Source organism: Chelonoidis abingdonii, chromosome 18 (genome assembly GCF_003597395.2).
Source record: "Chelonoidis abingdonii isolate Lonesome George chromosome 18, CheloAbing_2.0, whole genome shotgun sequence".
NCBI classification, from domain to species: domain Eukaryota; kingdom Metazoa; phylum Chordata; order Testudines; family Testudinidae; genus Chelonoidis; species Chelonoidis abingdonii.
The window spans coordinates 10,832,622-10,855,463 of NC_133786.1; the positions used below are offsets into that span (position 1 = coordinate 10,832,622).

A 22,842-nucleotide genomic window follows, 5' to 3' on the forward strand; every position below is an offset into this window, starting at 1 on the left:
TATGCACTTGCTCACAGTTCAGTTGCACCAGAACAGCAAACAAATAAAACAGCTTGAACAAACCTAGTGCAAGTCGATGCCTTAAATTACAAATGTGTGATTTCCTTAATATCTATATACATAAGAAGTTTTTTTTCCATTAAAATTATACACTTTAAACAGGAAACAAAGTATTTATAAAAAAATAGCATTTAAATTTTTAGCCAAGTCTAAGCTTTACAGTACAATGTAAGGTGGTTTTTCAGCCTCGTAAATCCATGTTTCTTCATGATGAGGAGAACCCCTGTGGTTATTTTATATTGCACAGACAGGACCATTCAGCAGCAGAGGCCGGTTGAGACAATTAAAGAACTCTCCAGCAGGGAGAAAGGAGAACAGTCATGACGGCTGTTTCAGTAATACATGTTCTTGTCCCACCAACCTATGATAGGAGGAGGGGAAAATATCAAGGAATTAGGATTTTTTTCTTCCAGTAGAAGAAAATTAAATAAGGAATTATCTAGATAATCCATTTAAAATCATCTCTATCAAAATGATACAGTTGGGGTTGGGAAGGGGGATGGTGGTACAAATGGACTGAGAATGGAATTCTACTCCCAGGGAGGGTTCTACTTACTTCCTGGGTATTGCCTGATGAAAAGCTTGCGGATTTCATCATAGACCCATATCAAGATGGCATAAGGCATGGCCACAAACCAATACTGAACCCTGGAAAAGGGAAAGAAAGGAGATTCATGAATCAGATCTTGTCGTTTGAAAGGAGCAGTCCCTCCAGCTGAATTCTGAATTGATGTTGTCACTAGAGAAAAAATCTAGCCCTTTGATCTTTCTGAATCTGTAAATGAGGAGAACTTGTTTGCTCTGAAAATTGGGCTGCAAAATGAGGCTCTCTTGTGATATCCTGGACTCAGAAGACATCAGAAACTATATTGGCATATGAAAGGAAAGTCATTTTAAATAAAATGTAATCAAGCAAACATTTTATAGCCTCACCCAGTAGCTTGAGTTCTGGAATAAGGGCTAGGGAGGTTCTTATTCTGTATAAACTGTTTTCTCTATCCTTGGTAATAGAGCTGGCCAAAAATGGGACATGTTTTTGTGAAAAAGGTCATGAAAAATGTGTCCCAATTTTTTTTGACTGAGAAATTTCAGCCAACTCAACTCAGTAATTATGTCCTAAAACTTAGTCTTTGAATTCTGCTATCTAAGAAGTTTTCTCCACATGGCATGCCCCTCCAATCAGCCATGCCACTGAGTGAGGATTTCCTACCATGTAATGTGTATATGTACATTTGAAGAAGAGGTGGAACACAGAAGAATTGGAACTCACCGAAGCGGCGTGAAGTTCAAGGCAGTAACGCTTCCGAGACCATAACAGAGAATCAGAGCGATTGCTATCTGGGAGAATATACCCACCCAGATGACTTTATTCCTACAAGAAAACCAATAAAGATGATAATGTGATCTCTATTACACTAGTGTCTATGACTAGTGGGTACCATTCTAACACCATATAACTCAAAGGTACAAATCTGAGTAGAAGCCCTACTTAACTAGGGGCAGGCTCTGTGCTACAGTCCATAATGAGCATTTGAGAAGGGACAGTGGTTCTGACAGACACGCTGGCGAGATGCAGTGTCTTTCCTTTTGAATGCAAAACTGAATACAGCCCATTCATCCTGGAGCATAAAGGTCATATGGACAAGATATCAGCCTTTATATTGTGGCCTCAGTACTGTGAGATGCCTTCAATCATTTGGCTCCAATTGGTCTTGAAGGGTGCTCAGCACCTCACAGAGTTTGGCCTGTTGGTAGCTCCTAGAAGTCAAAAGTCTACCAGAGCTGGCTGAAAATGAATGAAAAAGCTTTAATGCCATTTTCTCCTTCTTGGAAATTTTGCAAAATATTGATTAGCTCTGTAGTTCTGTTTTGTTTTTAAAGGAGGTGGGGATTTGAGTGAAATGGCGAAAATGTCAAAAATCTCATTTTAAAACATTTTAATTTTGAAATGTCAGTATTCAAACAACTTTGAACAGCTGTTTTTCTTGGGGCTATTTTCATTGCTAACTGAAACTTGGAAGATGGAGAAAAGCTTGAGAGAGGAAGTTGGTAGGAACAAGAAGGAAGAATGGAGGAAGTTATTTCTGACTCCAGTTTCACCCAAGGAACATGCAGAGGCTGAGTAAGACTGTTAGATCTCCTGGCTAAGACCCGCTTCCTATTAATGAACTTTTAGCACCCACCTGAGAAGACCCTGCTGAAAAATGGAATTCCTCCTTGTTTTCCTGATGATCAAATCTGCCACTTGCTGAATTGTGATGCTGACAAAAAAGGCAGTGTAGCCACTCCACTGCAGGTATGTCCGTTGGTATCTAGTCTGCAAAGGAATAAAAAAATATCTTTGTTACATGTCGGGCACTGAAGTGTATGTACTTATATTATAGGAATGGCTGCATAGTCTAAAGACTGATTCCCAGTTACATGGGTATAAGTCTGGAATAATTCCACTTTTACACTTGTACAACAGCTTGAAATCCATTGTTCTCTCCCATTAGCTGTTGCAATAGAGAACATTGACAGCCTTGGCGGTGGGGAATTCACATCAATTCACCTACTTCCTCTGCTTATGGTGATTGCTGTAGGGAACAGTGTAAGGATGGGAGCCCCCCACAACCATCATGGTCTTGGGCAGCAGGCATTCCTCTAGGGAACAGCATTTGTTAGGGCCTACTTTCAGTATTGGATTATGGAATTAAATCTTGAGGTTGTGGTTCTATTTAACACTCATTTAAAGTCAGCCAGAGGTTGTGGAATTTAAGCAACATTGCATCACAGTGCTGGGAAGGGGAGAGTCAGTATTATACTATAGAGAGTATTATTACAGCTGGACAGTAGTGGTGTGCAGAAGCAGTACTGGGGGAGTAGAGGGGATCTAAACATATTCTAGAAAGGGAGGCAAGAGTGGTGGAGAGCTTTCTGTTGACAAAGACCTATAGCTGAGACAGAAATAGGGGAGGATGTTTGGTGTCAGGGGTAGGAGAGAAGCAAAAAGAGGTGAATTCCAGATGTCCAAGTTAGTGGGCTCTGAAGTTGAATGACCAAAGCCAACGAACAGCTCCAAGAAATCTAACCTGGGAAAATTTAATTCATATCTAGTGCCATAAAGTTAAAATTAATCTAAGTCACTAAAATTAAATCTTTCCCCATCAGGTCCACCTCCAAACATTTCTAAGCTTCCTTTCATCCCCCCACCCCACCCCCAGTGAGGGGAGAGAATCTTCCATTTCCAGTTATAACTAGGGATTTAACTGAAAAGGATTTTTTTTACAGATGCTTTACCCATTCTTGCCCATAGCTGTCCTCTATGTCGTTATAGTAATCATCTTCCCAATTGACACGTAAGCCGAGCAGTGTGTTAGGAAGCCAGCCCTGTTCAGCATACACGGTAAAATAGGCCAGAAAGGCTCCAACCGACTGTAGGATGCCTGCAAAGTAGAAGAGGGGGAAATAAGAAAGGGATGGAGTGAGACTTAATGTATTTGGGCAGAGGGAGGGGAAACAAGTCAGAGTGAACTAGCTCTTTCTGGATCCATAGTACTTTCATGGATCATATAGGAAGCCTTTTAACCAAGAATCTCAGCACACTCTACATTAAGCCTCCCAACTCCTATGGATAAAACATTTCTGTAACCAAGCATACACAGCCAGAGGGAAGTTAAATACGCTTGCCCAAGCTCACACAATGAGTTGAGATCATAGGAATGGAACTAAAGAGTCCTGACTCCCTCCCCGCTGCTCTAACACTACTCTACACTCCTTCCTGTCGCCAGGAACCAAATTCAAGAATCTTTCAAAGCAGCAGAGAATCCTGTGGCACCTTACAGACTAACAGACGTTTTGGAGCATGAGCTTTTGTGGGTGAATACCCACTTCGTCAGATGCTCCAAAATGTCTGTTAGTCTATAAGGTGCCACAGGATTCTCTGCTGCTTTTACAGATCCAGACTAACACGGCTACCCCTCTGATACTTGACAAGAATCTTTCACTGACTCTCAATCTCCTCATCCAGCCTACCCACCTCTTATGTGAATGACCCAACATACCAATCTGCAAATAGGAGTACACAGCAAGCTGCTCATTCACCAGCCTGTCCTTCTTCTTGTGCCGGGGTCTTCTGTTCATGATGTCACTTTCAGCTTTCTCATAGGCTAATGCAACAGAGGGGATCTACAAGAGAAACTGTCTTTCAGAACCTCACTGGCACACCTCTGCCTGCTTCTGGGAGATTCAGTAAATTTGGCTGTTCTTTTTCCAATGTCTGTTAGCTGGATTATGTTAACTCTGAGTGCCCCAGATGTCAAGGAGCAAATGATAAAAGGGTCTTTTCAATGAAGTCTGCAGTTCAGGACCATAGAAAGGTTTGGGTGAGGTCTGAAACACATGCGCTGGAGCCATGAACATATTGCTTGTCCACCCCAAAGGGTTGGATGAAACCAGAAGGAGAGGAGGGGTCTTTTGAATCTATGGGGAGCATAAAGGATGCCTCATCTGTATGCCTGGTGGTCATTCCCTGTACTGTAGCAAATGGGTGATGTGAGGACAATCTGACTGGTAATATATGTGCTCTTGATAGTTCACTGCCTGTATGTCTTGATCAAAAGGCCTGGCCAGAGTGTGGGTTAGTGATCAGTGCACATGAGCAAAGTCTTTACTTTCCACTCTCCCTTGCTCCCCGCCTGACCTTATTTTTTCTCCTCCTCCAAATCCAGCTGCTTTCACTCTAGGCCTCTGCTTGTTTTGCTATCCTCGGTATCCCATGTGATGGCTAATCCCTCAAAGAAGTACATCAAATCTAATTGCTTCACACCCAGAGAAGCTCAAGAGTCTCCCTGGCACTCAAACCCTAGCCGCTTACTCATTCTCAGAGTCAATAAAATGCATGTGAAATTGCACGAGCGGCCAGATGGTTTTAATCGTGTCTGGGATAAGACCACTTACAATGTCTGTACCCAGGTCGATGAACAGGATAGTGATTGTGCCAATGGGCAGTGGGATGCTGGCAATAATGTAGATCAGGAAGGGACAGAGCTCGGCAATATTCTTGGTCAGGGTGTAGGCAATGGTTTTCTTTAGGTTATCAAAGATCAAGCGGCCTGAGGAAAAACAGAAAGTTTTATTTTAAAATACTCACTAAGGCCAATGCTGGCTGAAAAATTCCCACCATCTTTTTTTCAGCAGTTAAAGTTAGAACATTTAGAATAGGTGGTAATATAGCTGGAGTCAAGCAAGAGAAAAGAATAGGATACAGGAGATTGCTGCAACACTAGTAACTTGAGGCTGAAAGCAATATGGAATCAGACATGAATGAAGGGCTTTTGTTCAGGATTCAAACTGATAGGCACAGCAGAACTGAGCAACTAGTATCAGTGAATGTTGCCTTGCTCTTTGTGAGCAGGTCATAAAACCCTAGGATGTGTTTGTAGTTGGAGATGATTCACATCTGTCTCTAACTTTAAAGTGGTTAGCTACCATGGTTCTGATAGGTCCACAGAGTTTGAAGTTTGAATAAGGAAATTAAGTCTATAGATACTGACTGGATTGTGTAGGACAGGGGTAGGCCACCTATGCCACATGTACCAAAGGCGGCATGCGAGCTGATTTTCAGTGGCACTCACACTGCCCAGGTCCTGGCCACCAGTCCGGGGGGCTTTGCATTTTAATTTAATTTTAAATAAAGCTTCTTAAACTTTTAAAAGTCTTATTTACTTTACATACAACAATAGTTTAGTTATATATTATAGACTTCTAGAAAGAGGCCTTGTTAAAATGTATTACTGGCACGCGAAACCTTAAATTAGAATGAATACATGAAGACTCGGCACACTACTTCTGAAGGGTTGCCAACCCCTGGTGTAGGATATTACACGTGACCAGTGCATGCAGAATTGGGTACGTAGTTACCATAAAGGTCAATAAACTGTCCATGTAGCCCTAGGAGATGCCTTTTTTACAAAATAGAGATTCTGGTATGCTACAAATGTGTAATTGCATACATACATTTGCAACAAAATGAACATGCAGTCCCCCAGTTTTCATGCATATTCCAGTTAATGGTGTGTGCAAATGTAAGTGAACAATAGCGCGAGCAAGTGGGCCTCTTTAAAATAATAAGACAGGGGATAGTGTCTATAAGTCCAATGCGACTGCTTGCAGCTTACATTAGGGATGAGAGTAGTGAATCTTATTTTTACCTTCCTCCACTCCTGTGACAATAGAAGCAAAGTTATCATCCAGCAAGATCATGTCAGCTGCATTTTTAGCTGCGTCGGAGCCGGCGATACCCATAGCAATTCCAATATCTGCCTTTTTCAGAGCTGGGGAGTCATTGACTCCATCTCCAGTCACCGCAACAACTGCATCCTGGAACACAGTAGGATTCAGGTGACTGAGGAAATTAGTCCATCCTCCAGCAAGGAAAAGCCCCCACCTTTAAAGCCTCTGGAGTGGAGTTCAGTACAAGTGAAAATTAATGTCAGTGCTCTTGTGCTGTTCTTTTAAAGTGAATGTGTGCTGGTGAAAGGTGCTGGATGGGCAGCCTTGGCCTGAAACCAAATTCTTCATCTAGCCAGGTAGAATATAGGCAGTGGTAGCATACATTTCCTCTACAATGCCTTGCAAATGTATCCCATCCCAGGCTGAAGAAACCAGGGATACTCTTGGGGGGGCAAAGGGGGATTCAATTACCAAGGTCCATCTACTCCTTGGCCTCTCTCCTAAGGGGTCTATGAAGGTTATCAGTTTCAGGGTGGCTTGTGATGTAGATACTCGTTCAGTAGCTGAGACTCCTCCCCACCCCCACTCCAACTTTAATGAAGGCTACTGAACAGCCACTAAATAGTAACCTCACTTTTAGTTTGTGAACCTGAACTGATTTGAGCTGGTGAACTAGAAAAGGCCCCAGTTCTCTGAACTAGCCTCTCTGATGAAACTTCCTAATGTAACCAAGTATTCTCTCAAAGATGCTTTGGCTTCTGGAGAATTTGGAGTGTTCTGAGTAGAATCGGGGGAAAAACCAAAAAAATGTCTTGTCCCTTGGGGGATTTTGCTACATGATACTAGTTATAAATAATACTATGAACAGAAGGGCTTATAGGCTCTAGCTACTAAACATAGAATGTGAATTGACTTTTTTTGCTCTTCATCCTTCAAAGAACCAAATCTTATTGGAGTGTGGGCATCTGCACAGCACAGAACACGTGTACCCAGAGCTTGCCATCTAAAAAGGGGTGATACTAGAAATTAATATCATTGTTTCTCTGAAAGCAATTCAGGATTAAACCCAAAGAGCTGATGTTGATGGGAAAGCTCAGCTCTGCCAAAGCTACAAAAGTGAAAAGTGGGCCATGCTGCATCTGCTTTCCTGGCATATTTGAATGAGAGCCATGAGGTAAGTCACAGATTGCATTGGTGGGGACGCAGGGGGATCGCACAGCCGTGAAAAGTCCCTTGGAGAAATTCTGGATGGTTGTCTGCTCACCTTTTTCATGGTACACTATATATCCACTGTGTTGGTTCTACTCCAGACAGCTTTAAAACTGCGGTGAATGGAGCAAAACTCTTAAAATCCTGTCCCGCTCTAGTTTCCTGTCTAAGCTATAAGACAGTTTAACAAGGGCTGGCCCTAGACAAATCATGTTATAAAGCAGTTTATTGGGACTCATGCGCTATATTTGTAAACACAGCTGTACAGAAGGCCTAAGTGAGACTGAAGGTGAGGGACAAGAGGGCATGGTCACAATGCTGCTTTCATCTGGTTTTATAGAACCATCTGGGGAAGGGGGCATCCTAAATAATAAATCCTTGGCCCCAGGGATTCCAGCACTGTGCCAGGTGCCCATCACAACTAGAACTTCACACCCAAAGTGCAGCTACAGCTGTGCTACTTCCCCTGAAGCACCAGGCCCTACCACAGAAGAGTGTCAGTCAGCCAGTATCAACATGGGACTCCTGACATGCAATGGAGCAGCTTAGATTCTATCTAGTGTAGGACAGGAGTGCCGAAGGCACACTACAGTATGTAGATTCAGATGGCTGCAGAATGAAAAGAGAACCTGGAACTCACCTCCCTCCCTCGTACCTGTTTCTAACACCACTAGGTTATCACTTCTGTCTGTTGCTGAGAAGGACATCTGAGCAAATACCATCACTGTACAAATCCATTAGGGCCACATATGTTTATCTGTTGCCTTCTCTCACTCACCTGCCTTTGGCAGCCCTCCACTATAATCAGTTTCTGCTGGGGTGAGGTGCGAGCGAAGACTATCTCTGAGTGATTGATCAAGATCTCGTCCAGCTGCTCCGTGGTCATATCCTTAAGCTCCATTCCATTAATTACAGCAGCTCTAGCATCCCTGTAATAGCCACAGGAATGCACAGTGAAACTCGGGCATAAAGGCTAAGATGCAAACAATACATTCATACATTGTACTCAGTTCAGTGGGTTGGGTGTGGCAGCAATAAGCAAGTCAATTTTAAGTAGCCTTAGTCGTTTGTCACCAGGAATTACTTGAAAGGCACTGTAGAAATGCAAGGTATTACTACAATTCCCTAGTGAAGAAAGTGGTAGTAGGCCACATCAGTAGACCTTGCAAAAGAACAGAGAATGTGCTATAGGGAGCAATGCTGTATTGGCTGGAAGAGGTGGAATGGTAGAATGAGTTATCTTATTCTTCTCTCACTGAATCATCAAAACTCCATTCAGCCTCAGTACGTTTCAGAATAAACTAGATGGATGCTTCTGGGTGGAAGAGATGAATAGTTGGATGGATATCAAGGCTAGGAAAGTACCAAGAAGCAGAGAGCAAAAAGTGACTGTTTTGTAGAAACAGGTTAATACACGCATTGGAGAAGGAAAAGTTTCATTTCCAGATAGCTACAGGTGCGTGCTATCTGCTCTTACTGTTTATTGACTTGCTCGACTGGAATGTTGAGGCGCTTGGCAATATCTTCCACGGTCTCGCTGTTGGCAGAAATGATGCCTACACTCTTGGCAATTGCTTTTGCTGTGATTGGATGATCACCAGTGACCATTATAACCTGATGAAGGGACAAGTGCATTGAATGAGAACCTTAAGAGTAGCAGAAGGAAAGATGAACTGAGGTGGCTATTCTCCAGCAATGAATGGCTTTGTTTCTTTAGCATGCTGAGCATGCAGTCAGGTTTTCAAAGACATTCAGATTGTTGCTAGCAACCTGCTAGCCCTATGTTAGCACCAGTTCCTAAGCCAAGTGACATTGGCACTGATGAGTTGAAAGTGAAAGGGAAGGCTTGGTTCAGGAAACCAGGGTCCTTCTCTAATTCTGATCTGCTTCACTCTTTCTCCTAAACAGAGGTCTTGTATTTATTTTTATATAGTACACTAATAACCCCAAATGCTGTTGTATTGCTATTGAGTTGATAGGGCCCAATGCTGTAGAATAAAGAAGCTCTTTGTTCTGAGTTTGTATTGTGTGTTGGAAACACTGATTAATATTGCAACATAAAATAGGTCCTTGTAACAGGAGGTATCATAGAAAATTGGGACACATGTCTATTCAACCTTTTAGGAGAGAAAGCTGCTTGGTAGCAACCCTAGCAGCCTCAGAATGCCAGCAATTTACCCAATATTGGGACAGCCTTCATTTTCCCTTAGGCCAGTTGCTTTAAAGGCTGATTTCTCTTCCCTTATCTAATATGCAATTGAAACTCACCCCCATCACTAGCCTTGAGCTGAATATATACTTGAGGATGTTCTGGCAAGACAGCTAGGGAAGCTGTTGCTTTGCATAGACTAGAAAAGTTTTCAGCTTTTATGATCTAAATGTAGTTCTTCCCCTTTCTGAAGGAATTTTGTCACTCTTTCATGGTTTAGGCTGAATAATTCCAGCTCCATAGGTTCCTTTGTGTATTAGAAATGGGCCTGAGCTACAAGATTGGATCTGGATCAACTTCTGCACTCCTCCCAAATTTTGGAATCCCTTTGCATCTGGGGTTTTGGTTTCAGCCCATCTTTGCAATGGGCCCATTTACATTAAGTCCTCTTCATACCACGCTGGCAGTGTAAAGGAGACTTTAAGTGGGTGTAAATTTACTCTCAGGTTAATACCACAGGCCAATGTTAATGAGATAATAAGACTTCAATTATCTCCCGAGATGTGTTTAATCTGAACACGGTAAAATGTGACTATGATGCGGCAAGAACTTGAGGCTATATCACGGGCGCTTTAGGAATCCCTTATGTAGACCTGCTGTGCTGTTGACTGGCAGAAACCCTACCTTGATCCCAGCACTGCGGCACTTTGACACGGCATCTGGCACGGTGGAGCGAGGTGGGTCAATCATGGATAAGAGCCCTACAAAGCACAGGTTGGAGGTGGGGAAGTTCATGGAGTCTGTATCAAAGGGGTAGGTGTCTGGAAACTCATCCTCTGGCAGGTACAAATGGCAGAAGCCTGGAATGAAACCCAGTAGAGCAATGTCAGAGCAGGGTGGCAGGGAAGGGTAAAAAAGAAAGGGAGACCTGGTTCAGCATGATTATTAGTTCTTCTCTACGTTACACCACTGCATTTTAAAGAACAACCATGAAATGTCCTCTGTGGTGGAATTTTAATCCCTTGTCAGCTGCATTAATGTTCCTTTACAGCACCAGCATTCAAAGAAATGTAGCTGGTACCTGCCCCCTCCCCCCATAGTGCAAGCTACTGTCCCAAGGCCTCTGCTGGAAAGAGTTTACAGCAGTGTTGAAGTGGGTTAACCCTCTACTTATTTTTGAGGGTGTTTTTTGTTTTTTTTACCATTTCATCCATGAATGAGCAGGTAGTTTCTCTTCTGTTTCCTCTGAGACTGCACCCATTTTCAGCTGTCATTCCAAGACTGGAATGAGGATTGTCACATGTATAATATTCCCATGCACACCTAATGCATCCTTTATTGTAACATCCAGTTGCCCAGGGCCACTGGCATTTAACTCAGTTTTAATTTCCCAATTCCCTTCTCTGTTGCAATCCATTTTCAGTTCCCTTTTGAACTCACCCAGCACTCTCTCTCCCAGGCCTCCCAATTCCATGTATGCCGTCTGAAAAGCCTCAGCCCTCTCTCTATCCAGTGGCTGTTCTTCGCCATTGATCATGATGGTGCTGCATCTCTCTAGGATCCTCTCTGGGGCTCCTTTCATCACCAGCAGGAAGCGTTTATCATTGGGGTCTTCAGTCTCATGGATTGAGAGCTGTATGCACCAGGAAGATGGAATAATTCAGTTTCCATTGTAAACCACCAACGGCTAAATTCTGCCCTCAGATATGCAACCCCCACCGTGATGGCAATGGAAATTGGCCATACTTGTCTGACAGCAGAATTTGGCCATAAGAGTCCATTTAACTTGGAGTCAAGAAATATTTCTCCTCCTCTTTCTCACTAATGCTGCATGATCTCTTCTGAAGTGATAAATCTGGTCTTTGATAGAATGAAATACCTTGCTCTAATGACATATTATTATCACACAGTGATCTAGTATCCTATTTTAATAATAAGACACAGGTGCCCAAACTTTGCCCAGTCTTAGGCAGCATTGTCAACTTTCTAGAAGCCTGAGGGCTGTCAGTGCTGTTATTTGCATAAAATGATGCAGATTGGATTCACCCTCATCTTTAATAATGTTTATAGAAACTATAGGTTCCTACATACAGTGCTCAAAGAAGCCTGGCCACACTGCATGGGCTACAGCTCCATTCCCTCTTTCTTAATGTAACCTGAATTCCCTGAAACTAATTGCATGGTCTTGCATGAAAGTTCCAGCAGGAAAGCTGCCTCCATGGAAATACATTGCTCTGGTTTTCTGAGCTTAAACTGCATAGGATATTGAATTTCCCCATTAAAATCACCATGCCCCAGCCACAAACACTGGGTTGGACAAAGATATGGACTGATTGGTTCATTTTCCAAACAAGAAAGTCACACCTGGAATTTGTTAGTAGAATTGAAAGGAATTTCGGCCAGTTTTCTGTTCCGTTTTCTAATGCCCATTACATCACCCAAGATTACTTCAGCAAATTTCAGCAGGGCTGTTTCAGAGGCATCGCCCACCACAACTCTCTGTGCATGGAAGAACAAACAGTATTTTTAGCAGTAATACTTTTGCACTTTCATCCAAGGAACTGAAGTAACTTTAAACACATGTATGATAGAGTGTGTACTTTCTACTGTAGCTGTCACTCTGGCAGCAAAGCACCAACCAGTTTACCTAAAGCAAGCAATCAGTATGAGAGATTACATTTTCCATCCTTCTCTTGAATTATGCCATGGGAGCATTTGGGTTGTACTGCTGTTGATTTTATTAATTGAGGTCTTTAGAGTAGTGATATTAAGCCATTTTTTAGGGTTGCTGTTATGAAAAAGCTACTGCAGAGAGATGGGATTTGCATTTACTTCAGTGGAAGTGAAAGATCTGTGGCTGTTCTCTGCTCTGCTGGAAGCTTTATAACTCTGCTCTGGGGCAAATGAATGTTCTACTCTCTTAATGTCAGTGCCTCGGTTTACCCAATTGTCAAGTGAGTTCCACTGCATGTCAGAGTAAGTGACAGAATCAAGAGTAGAGCCCAGGAATCTGGAGTCCCCTGTTCTAATCAGAGTACTGCCCATAACAAATGCTCTACAAGGAAATAACTCAGAGCTCTTACCCTTTCTATCTTTTGATTAGTTTAGATTAATAGTGTGGAAAGACTAATCTTGATATCTGAGCTGTCTTTTGACTTAAATGAATATTGCTTTTGTCTGTTCCCTCTTTATATTTCTTTCAAGGGTAAAGCAAGGAACACAAAAGTGATGGGAATTTTAAAATGAAAGGCAGCGCTAAAAACAAAGACAAACTTTGCATGCAGTCTTTTCAGTGGAAAAGAAATGAGCTCAGAAAGTCACGGATACCTTCATGATTGGAACGTTCTCCTGTCCTGGTTTGAATTCAGCCCGGTTGCAGAGTGTTACAATCTTTGATAAAGCTGCCCACGATTGAGAACTTTGATCAAAGGACTGGGCTGAAAAGAAGCAAAAAACCATACAAATATTGTAGTTTTCTAGATACTGGATAGTGGAATCCTTATGGTAAAGCAGCTGCAGGAGAAAACAGCCATTCTTATGAGATTCAGGTATATAGAAATTCAAACCATATCTTTCCCCATGCACACCATACCTCCGTACCAGTCCTGCCAGAGTTATTTTGGCAAAGACACCTTGTTTGTTTAGTCCTGAAGAGAGGGGATGGATTGGTACTTCCTAGACTGAAGAATTCTACTTCTCTAGAAAACAGCTGTAGGACAGACTCTCTTCCCTTACCCCACACAAGGTGCCTCAACCTGATTTTATAAGAACCGTTTGCAGGGGTGAGATTGGAGTTCAGGCTCCATTCAGTCTTGCCATCTCTACTAAGATGGTCAACAAGGTGTGGGGAGAGACTTCTTGTTACCAGCTGGATTGCTTTTTCTGATGTCTAGTGGTGCTTGTCCAGTGGGGCCTGTCCTGAGTCCCTTGAAGGCAGTCTACCAAAGAGCCATCAGATGATGTGACTGCAAGTTGTCACCATCAGCCTCAGCTACATTCAGATTGACATCCACCTTGTGGCATGTCTAAGCCACCCGGTTGCCCTTCTCCAGTTCCCATATATATTTACTTGTTTGTTCTTCACTGGTATCAGCCGAGTAGATCTGATCGTCAAACCAAAGATGGGCAACAGTCATCCTGTTCTGTGTGAGGGTCCCTGTCTTGTCAGAGCAGATGATGGAGGTCGAGCCCAGTGTTTCCACAGCTTCTAAGTTCTTTACCAGGCAATTCTTCTTTGCCATTCGCTTGGCGGTCAGAGACAAACTCACCTAGGGGAATGGGAGAATTGCAGCTCCCTGTTAGCGAGGTACCATTACAGTGAGCAATGTAATAAAGATGTGCACAATGCGACTCCATGGATTGTAACCTGAGTTCATTTGAAATGTCAACTAAAACATTTTTTTCAAGGAAAAAAGCTGAAAAATGCAGTAAAATTTTTATATTTTAAATGAAGAAAAAATGGATTTTGTTTTCCAAAAAACTTAGCCAAAAAGTTTTTCCTCAAAAGATTTTTTTTTTTTGGTTGAAAATCCAGGAAATGTTCACCGAGCTTTTTGGAAAAAAGTTCTGAATTTTTTTTATTAAAAAATGGTATTTTTGAACCAACTATAGTCCTGCTAAAGCTATAAGTCCTGATTCTGATCTCCATTGCCTTCATGTAAATCTAGAGCAGGGGTCGGCAACCTTTCAGAACTGCTGTGCCGGGTCTTCATTTATTCACTCTAATTTAAGGTTTTGCGTGCCAGTTATACATTTTAACATTTTTAGAAGGTCTCTTTCTATAAGTCTATAATATATAACTAAACTATTGTTGTATGTAAAGTAAATCAGGTTTTTAAAATGTTTAAGAAGCTTCATTTAACAATAAATTAAAATGCAGAACTGCCCGGAATGGTGGCCAGGACCCAGGCAGTGTGAGTGCCACTGAAACTCAGCTTATGTGCCGCCTTCGGCACACATGCCATAGGTTGCCTACTCCAGATTTATAATGGTGTAACTGAGATCAGAATCTGGCCTCTAATTAGCAAATACTGCATCTGGCACACAGGCTCATGCGTGGTTAGACAAGACTATTATTGCCTTGATGATAGGAGGAGGGCATGGCAGCCATTAGGAGCGTATTTCAAGTAAAAGGGCTGGAATTTGGGAGAAGCTCATAAATGCAAAGCCAATGGTAGCTGACATTACCACTAACTTTGTCATAATATTTCCAAGGTGACCATCACTGTGGTGTCCTGGTACTAATAGTTATTATAGTTGTTTGTCACCAAAGATGACTGACAATGGTTTCACATCTTGAGTATGGTTGTGGCTAAAACCACTGATGTGTGAGTGGCAGTTCTTTCCACATGAAGTACATAGGTAGCTCGATGCTGAGGAAGGGATTAGGACTATTACTAATGGTATTCATAATACTTTCCACTTCTTTGTACCATCTGTCTGGGGCTTTTGAAATGCTTATAACTATTACTGAACTGAATGTTTCATATACACATGAAATAGTAATACCCTCATTTTACAGATGAGGAAATGGAGGCAAATAGAAGGGAAATGGCTTGCTCAAGGTCACGTAGTGGGTCAGTAACAGGGACAGAAATGGTACCAAAGACTATATTAAAGGGTATGTGGATGTGTACACATAGATACATGGAATTGTTGTACTGAAGTCTTTGAGATTAAGGTATCTGCTAATTCTAGAGTTCCCCATCTTGAAATGGGAAATTCTTAGCTCTGAAAAGATCTCTGTATGGTTTTCTCAGGGCTGGCGTGAGTTCACATTAGGTCACCTGTGAATACTTGATCTTGTAGCAGCTATTGTATCTGCTATAAGCTCAGAAAAACTAGAGATGGCTGAACATGGTGATATTGGGTCAGGAGTTGAGTTTAGATTTTCCAAAACCTGGATGGGTCCAAGGCCCCAAAGTTCAGATGGATTTAAGTAAACAGTTCCATCCTTAGCCCATTTCTCAATAAGAGCGAACCCATTTTAATCCTAGCTCTACTAAGGGATTATGAGAATTGGGGATCCCCTGCTGTTAAGTGCAGGAATCTAGGACTGGCCCTGTTACTAGACCACCTTATACTGTGATGCACACACTGACATGAACTGTGATACAAGCAGAAGCAGAGCTGTACAATGCATGCTAATGACCTGCATAGACTTACAGTAACGGTGGCTAGCAGTCCTTCGGGCACATTGGCCACAATGATGCCAATAAGAAAGATGATGGAGTCCAGAACCTTGTATTTCATGGACACGGCAATAATGAAGAAGAGAACCCCAATAGAAACAGCCACTCCTGCCACAATGTGCACAAAGTGCTCAATCTCAATAGCAATTGGTGTCTTCTCATTCCCAACTCCAGATGCCAGAGAGGCAATGCGCCCGATGATAGTGTGATCCCCAGTGTTGATTACCATCCCAGTGGCAGTACCTGGAAGAAAAGGAGAGGTTATCAGCACAGTGTGGGGTTGGTTCCCTAAAGAGAATTACAATTAGTAAAGAAATATAATATTACTGCATCACCTAGGAGCTCCAGTCCTGGACCCAGACCCCATTGTGTTACAAGTCTTTTGTGCAATATTACCCGGTTATTAGAGACCTTTCTCATCCTTTTATTTACATCCCTCTCAGAAATCTGGGGAGATTGTCTACCTAAGGGAAGAGAGGGTCTCGCAGTGTATTTTCATCAGTGTTGTTCATTAATTGTACTGCAGTAGCACTGTAAAGCCTCAGTCAACAATCAGGGACCCTTGTACAGAGTGCTAGACAATGTAAATAATTGGATATATATGGCACCAAATACTTTTCCCCCCTCTGAAAATAAGAGCAACTTCCTCAAGCATCTGAAGCACTTATATATGGGCAGCTCTGACTTTCCATGACTTAGGATAATGATGGGAAAGCCAAAAGCAAGCAGGAGTTGATCAGCTATTGCTTATATCAAGCACCAGACCAGACAGCCAAAAATACATGTCAGCTGTGGATCCTAGGTAGAACTTAGGGCTAGCCCAGTGCTTGAGTTTTATTTTTCTTTGCATGATGTGTTTCTTTTTTCTAATTGCTAATTTATTTTTCTTTATCCAAAACCTTTCTGGGGATTCCTAGAAAAAGCGCCATTGAGAATTAGTAGCAGGTGTGATGTGGTGCCTATACACAGGCAGCTTCTTCAGCCCCTTTCTTCAGTCTGTAGGTTACCTTCCAGGCAGGTTGTAGAATAGAATGCAATGTTCTTAGTCTCCAAGGGGTTTTCATGAGTGAAGTCGCAGGAACGGCTTTGTGGTTCTGATTCCCCCGTGAGGGAGGAATTATCCACCTGTCAGTCAACAAAAGACACACTCATGTAGTTGGCAACCCTTGCTTATGTGCACTTATATGGAAGGGCTGCAACAATTGTAGTGGTAGGTGGCAGGGATATAGTAATCAGAAGAGTCTAACTTTGCTCCTGATGGGAGAGTATGAGAAGGCAAATGCCTCTATTATCATGGAAATTGAATCAAACCAGTGTAGTGCCTAGTGACTTGGAGGGCAGCATAACTCAAGTAGCTACCTTCAACACTGCAGAGAGGTTTACTGGTCAGTGCTTCCGAGTGTTTACTGGGTCACTGCACTGGGAAATAGCATTGGCAGGAGACTGGCTGTGGTATCATGATGAAGAGATGCTGCACTTGACTCTCCTTGGAGTGGGGAATTGTTATAAGTAATGGGCTTTTCTGTCCCATGTGAACTGTGTGCTGCAGTGGACCTTCTGCACAAGGACAGCATAGATGTAAAACCAAGGTTTCTATTGGCTGCTGAGCTATCCTCTCTGTACAAATGGTCTCTCCTTTCTTGCAACCTCTCTGAAAAAAGTGGCATAAACATCACATATCCTTTTTCATACCCACACATCCTAAAGCTGGTGTTTACCTTACACCCCTGAGCAAATATCAGACGGATGTCAGCTGGGATCCGATCTCCACCTTTAATCTCCACCATGTCCCCCACCACCAGCTGCTCTGCAGGCACTTCCTTCTTCTCTCCATCTCGGATGACAAGAGCTTGCTATGAGACGAGAACAACAAGAGTGAAACCAGTCCCACATCCTGCTTTCACCATGGGTGAAATTCACCCCTGTGCAGAGAGCAGATACAAGGCCTGTGTACCACCTACCCCCATTTTTGAGCTCTGCTCAGGCTGAATTTCACCCCATTGGTTCCCCTTTGTTATACATCAGCATCATTCCTTTCTTCCTCCTCATCTTCTAAACTCCACATAAGTCACCAATGAAAGATCACCAAGGTCAGCTAACACTTAGCACTTGGTATAATACCTTTCATTCAAGGATCTCACAGAGATTTACAAGGGAGGTAATATTATTGCCATTTCACAGACAGGTAAACACAGGCACAGAGGTTGTCACATGCCCAAGATTATACACAGTGAGTAGCAGAGTTGGGAATAGGAATGGGAGGTCTCCCTTGCTGTAATCATACTGCTGCATGGCTCTCTTTGGTGAATTCTTTTTTTAATTCAGTTTACTACCTGACAGAGCAGTTACTCCATATTATGCTGCAAGCTCATTGGGCAAGATGCCTGGTAGCAATACATGGACATACAATACCACATATGCTTGGCACTCTTGATAATTGTTAACATTAGTCTGGGTTACACCAATAAAACAAACTAAAGAATCTCATGTTAGAGTAAGAGAGAGGATAATTGCCCAAGACCAATCTGAACCCTTCTGGTGAAGGATGGATTTTGGAGAAAAATTGGTTCCCAACTCTGTATTCTAAGACCAGATTCTGCTTCTCATCCACCGAAAGCCCTGGGTGCTGAATTCTATTATGGGAATACCGTGAGCAAAGCCACTATTGAGTGAAAAGGAAAACTTAATTCTCCCTTCATTATTAAACAGGGTGCCCACTCTAACAGTCTATTGAGGCCAGTTTTGTGCCATTAATACATTTAAAATCTTCAACCTCCAACTGTTTCAATCTCTTGCTCTTCAGAAACAGAGAGGAAAGTTGGCCACTCACCTGTGGAATCATTTTACTGAAGCTGGCCATGATGTTCGTACTTTTAGCCTCTTGGTAGTAAGCAAAGATACCAGTGAGGATGACAACCAGTGCGAGGACTACTCCCAGGTACAGCTGACCAATAAGAGAAATTATTTGAGTTAGTTTAAAAACAACATTTACTGCTGTTCCTAGTACAAATCATAATTACACAATTTGATAAAATAAACTCTTCAGGCAGAGGTGGAACTAGTTTAACTGGTTAAGAGAGAACTGTGGAATTTTACTGTCTGTTCATGCATGTTAATAAGCAGTAAGGACCATAACGGCTCCTCAAATGACAAACTAGGGGTTTAAGAGTTTTTATAAGAATCTCACCTGAATGGAGCCCAAGCCAGCTGTTTGGGGGCCAGGGTAGAAACACAGGATTAGAAGGCTGGAAATGAACTACACACCCTCCAGTTTGGGTTTGCACCTAGAAGACTGGGTGCTCATCCAAACTTTTGAATCTTTTGGGTTTAGACGTCAGCTGCAGAGCTCACAGGAATAAGTGCTTTCAGGAGAATTCCAGTAATTCCTGGAAACTATTGGATTGGGAATAGTAATTGAATAGCCTTATGACACTTTAAAAGCAGCAAAGAGTCCTGTGGCACCTTATAGACTAACAGACATATTGGAACATGAGCTTTCGTGGGTGAAAACCCACTTCGTCGCATGTAGTGGAAATTTCCAGGGGCAGGTATATATATGCAAGCAAGAAGCAGGCTAGAGATAACAAGGTTAGTTCAATCAGGGAGGATGAGGCCCTCTTCTAGCAGTTGAGGTGTGAAAACCAAGGGAGGAGAAACTGCTTTTGTAGTTGGCTAGCCATTCATAGTCTTTGTTTAATCCTGAGCTGATGGTGTCAAATTTGCAAATGAACTGAAGCTCAGCAGTTTCTCTTTGAAGTCTGGTCCTGAAGTTTTTTTGCTGCAGGATGGCTACCTTTAAATCTGCTATTAATACTTTATTATTTCTTCATCCGACAAGGAATAAAATTCTGAAAGCAGCTACCTCACTTTTGAAAATGGAATTTAGGCTTCTAAATCCTTTAGGTGCTTTTGAAAGATTTACCCTAAGCTAGAAGATGCAGAGGCCACCATAATAATTAACAGACAGCCCTCCCTCCCTCCCCCACCACACTTAAGATGTGTTTGTTTTGTGTCTTCAAAATCCCATCTATCCTAATCTCCAGAATAAAACAAGAACTGCAACCAACCAACCAGAAGCAAACAAAGAGAACCTGCTCCAAGTAGAGTTTTTACCCCCAAAAGAGAAGAGTCAGACTCCATAAAGTCCATTAGGGACTTCACTGTTGCACTTAAAAGTGCTTAGATACTGTGGTGATGGGTGGCAGTACAAAAGCCTAAGATAGATGAAGAGACAGCAGACAGAATATACCAATAAATCTGTCATTTATTGGAGTGATTCAGTACTGAAGTAGGAGGATTGGAGACCCAGCTCTCTAAAAAGCCCTACCAGACTATAAAGAGGTGATGACCAGATAGCTGGCATAGTACTTACATTGTCAAATGCTGAAGCAACACCTTGAGCAGTCTGAATCCCGAAGGCAATCCAGCAGAGCAAAGCCCCCACCCATAAGAGGATGGAGAACCCTCCCACCATCTGCTTGAGGAACTTAATGATTTCAGGAGTGGATTTAGGAGGAGTGAGAGCGTTGGGACCATCTCGGGCCAGAATCTCTGCTGCTCTTGCACTAGTGAGACCCTGCAAATGCAAAAAAACATTGTAAACATTGAGTCAGACAATGCAGACTTCATATTTGAAATCTGTAACTTTGCTTTTCTCTCTTTCTTCCCTGGGACATAGGGGTTTGATTGTCCATAGTCTGTGACCTTATATTTTCAAGGTGCTTTCATACCTAAGTATTGTTAATGCCATAATGTGCATGTGCACCCCCCATGTGGGTCAATAGGAAGTCAAGTCCATGGACTTCCACTAATCACGGGTTTCTTTAAAGGTAAAGTCATCTGCAGTGAGCTTTCTCACTACAGTTGTGATATAAGATAAATGATAAAAAGGTTTAGAAAAGAAGGCCTAGGAGGAAAGGTAGAAAGAACTCTGCATATTTATTCCAGAGAAGAGAGGTCTGAGGTGGAACATAAGAGCCTTCACATATGTAAAAGGTTTTTATAAAGAAGGTGGTGTTTACTTGTTCTCCATATCCACCAAGGGTAGGACAAGAAGTAATTGCCTTAATTTGCAGCAAGGGAGAGTTAGGTTAGATATTAGGAAAAAACATTGTAACTATAATAATAGTTAAGCCCTGGAATGGGTTTACAAAGGAGGTTGTATAATCCCTGCCAGAGGACGTTTATAAGAACAGGTTAGACAAACATCTGTCAAGATCTAGGTTTCTTGCCTCAGAGATGACCTTCTGAAGTCCCTTTCAGCACAACATTTCTATGATTCTGTATTGTTTTACTGATGCCATCTGTTTAGACCGAGACCTATCCAATACTGAATACTGGGTCCAAACTCCCTCAGACTCTGGGAAAGTTTAGATCAGGTCCAAACATTGGGTTCAAGCTTTCCAATAGTGTTGATTTAAAATGCTCAGAAATTTCTTCAAAGTTCAGAGATATTCATATCAAAATCCAGGTCTCAATCACTCTATCTGGGCTGATCTCTGTTTTCAGTATCTATTGAGAGTTAATACCTCCTGCCTGCCTGTAAAATGTTTTGTTTTAATAATGACTATGGGGCTCCTACAAAGCCAGCCGATATCAATGCTTTTCCACTGAGCTCAGTGGGCTTTGGATCAGGCCATAGATGAACTAAGGATATTTGATTCATACCGTTCCTTGCTCTCACTCACCTTGCTGATGCTTGTAGTGTACTTTTCCTCCAGCTCTTCTTTGCTGAGTTTGTGATCATCCTGAAGGCCAAAAGAAAGAGACAAAAGAAGTGAGCGGACTGTCTTAAAGTTGAAAGTGGGTCTGAAAAATTCAGTATTTCTGGGGTTGAGGAGCACTAAAATTGCCCTGGGTTCTTGACTACTGGTCCAGCTGCCAGTATATGGTGGTATGCCTCAAGGAGTGGTGGTAAAGACTTGATCCTTCAAAGGAAAGCAAGAACCATGCCCATAACCACACAACTAATTATGCAGGGCTGCATACTTGGAAGATGGAGCTGGAAATTCCCCTTTCATGGTTGCAAGTCATCCATCATTTTAGACATTAAAGCATAATTTCTATTGTGAAATACTTGACAGATCAGAGACCATAGTGATGGGAAGCCATCTACATACAAAAATAGACACAGTGCAATCTTTTGGCTTAGCATGAGACTCTGGGAGTAGAGATGGTCAGGGAATGTTTTTTTCTCAAAGTCCACAAACAGTCTCCCACAAACAGCTTTTATCAAAATTTCAAATTTTCCTGCACAGCTGTAGCCAAAGAGCTAGGACTTCTGGGTTCTAATCCCAGCTCTGCCATTTACTCATTGTGTGACCTTTTACAAGTCCCATCACCTCTCTGTACTTATCCAAATGTGAAATGGGAGTCAAAACAAATATTCACCCCACAGAGGTGTTGTGTAGCTTCACTGGTCTTTTTGTAAAGTGCTTTGATCTTGTTAGGTTTTATAAGCTAGTGGAGTTAAATTAGCATTGGGAAATGGCTTCCACATTTTTTCAGCACTTCTGTAACTCCCTCTCCTCTCAGCCTCCTCTACGGAGAAACTCTTTGCAGGGTATGGCAATCTGAGGTGTGACTGCAGCAGAGCCCTGCAACCTGACATGACTTGACCACAAGTGTAGGGCTCAGGTCAGGTCAGAAAACAACTCGACCCTGTCGGGCTCAGGTCAGCTCTCCTCCTCCTGCCTGTGGGGTTGGCCCAGCAAGAGCTAAGTGCCCCACTCCCACTGGCCACCGCCACTTTGCTGTGCTGTGCACACCGACGAGTTGCAGTGACTCTTGCTCTGCAACATGTGTACGATGCAGCAGGAGGTACCAGTGAGGCATGCAGCCACCAGCACACACGACCACCACTATGCCAACCCCATGGGCAGTAAGTGGTGGCAGTGCTGACTCGGGTTTAGGGGGAAGATTTAGAGTAAGGTCAGAAAATGACTTGACCATCTCAGGCTTGGGTCCAGTTGGGTGGGCTTGGGTCTGAGGAAGCCTCTGGACAGCACTCCATATAACCCC

At 42.5% G+C, this 22,842-nt stretch overlaps 1 protein-coding gene across 2 annotated transcripts in view; it reads right to left on the reverse strand.

The window, feature by feature from the left end:
• Nucleotides 1-392: 392 nt before the first annotated feature.
• ATP12A (ATPase H+/K+ transporting non-gastric alpha2 subunit) overlaps nt 393-22,842 on the reverse strand; it is a 33,947-nt gene continuing 11,497 nt past the window's right edge. For both annotated transcript variants that reach the window (XM_032802359.1, XM_032802358.1), the window contains exons 3-23: nt 21,510-21,569; nt 20,195-20,398; nt 18,653-18,766; nt 17,541-17,675; nt 16,830-16,947; nt 15,797-16,065; nt 13,701-13,899; nt 12,959-13,068; nt 11,996-12,130; nt 11,072-11,264; nt 10,316-10,491; nt 8,960-9,096; nt 8,261-8,411; nt 6,252-6,420; nt 4,999-5,153; nt 4,104-4,227; nt 3,340-3,485; nt 2,244-2,377; nt 1,331-1,432; nt 617-708; nt 393-421 (exon numbers count right to left, since the gene is read on the reverse strand). In XM_032802359.1, the coding sequence (XP_032658250.1) occupies nt 393-421; nt 617-708; nt 1,331-1,432; nt 2,244-2,377; nt 3,340-3,485; nt 4,104-4,227; nt 4,999-5,153; nt 6,252-6,420; nt 8,261-8,411; nt 8,960-9,096; nt 10,316-10,491; nt 11,072-11,264; nt 11,996-12,130; nt 12,959-13,068; nt 13,701-13,899; nt 15,797-16,065; nt 16,830-16,947; nt 17,541-17,675; nt 18,653-18,766; nt 20,195-20,398; nt 21,510-21,569 (2,952 nt within the window). The remainder of the gene's footprint in view (nt 422-616; nt 709-1,330; nt 1,433-2,243; nt 2,378-3,339; nt 3,486-4,103; nt 4,228-4,998; nt 5,154-6,251; nt 6,421-8,260; nt 8,412-8,959; nt 9,097-10,315; nt 10,492-11,071; nt 11,265-11,995; nt 12,131-12,958; nt 13,069-13,700; nt 13,900-15,796; nt 16,066-16,829; nt 16,948-17,540; nt 17,676-18,652; nt 18,767-20,194; nt 20,399-21,509; nt 21,570-22,842) is intronic.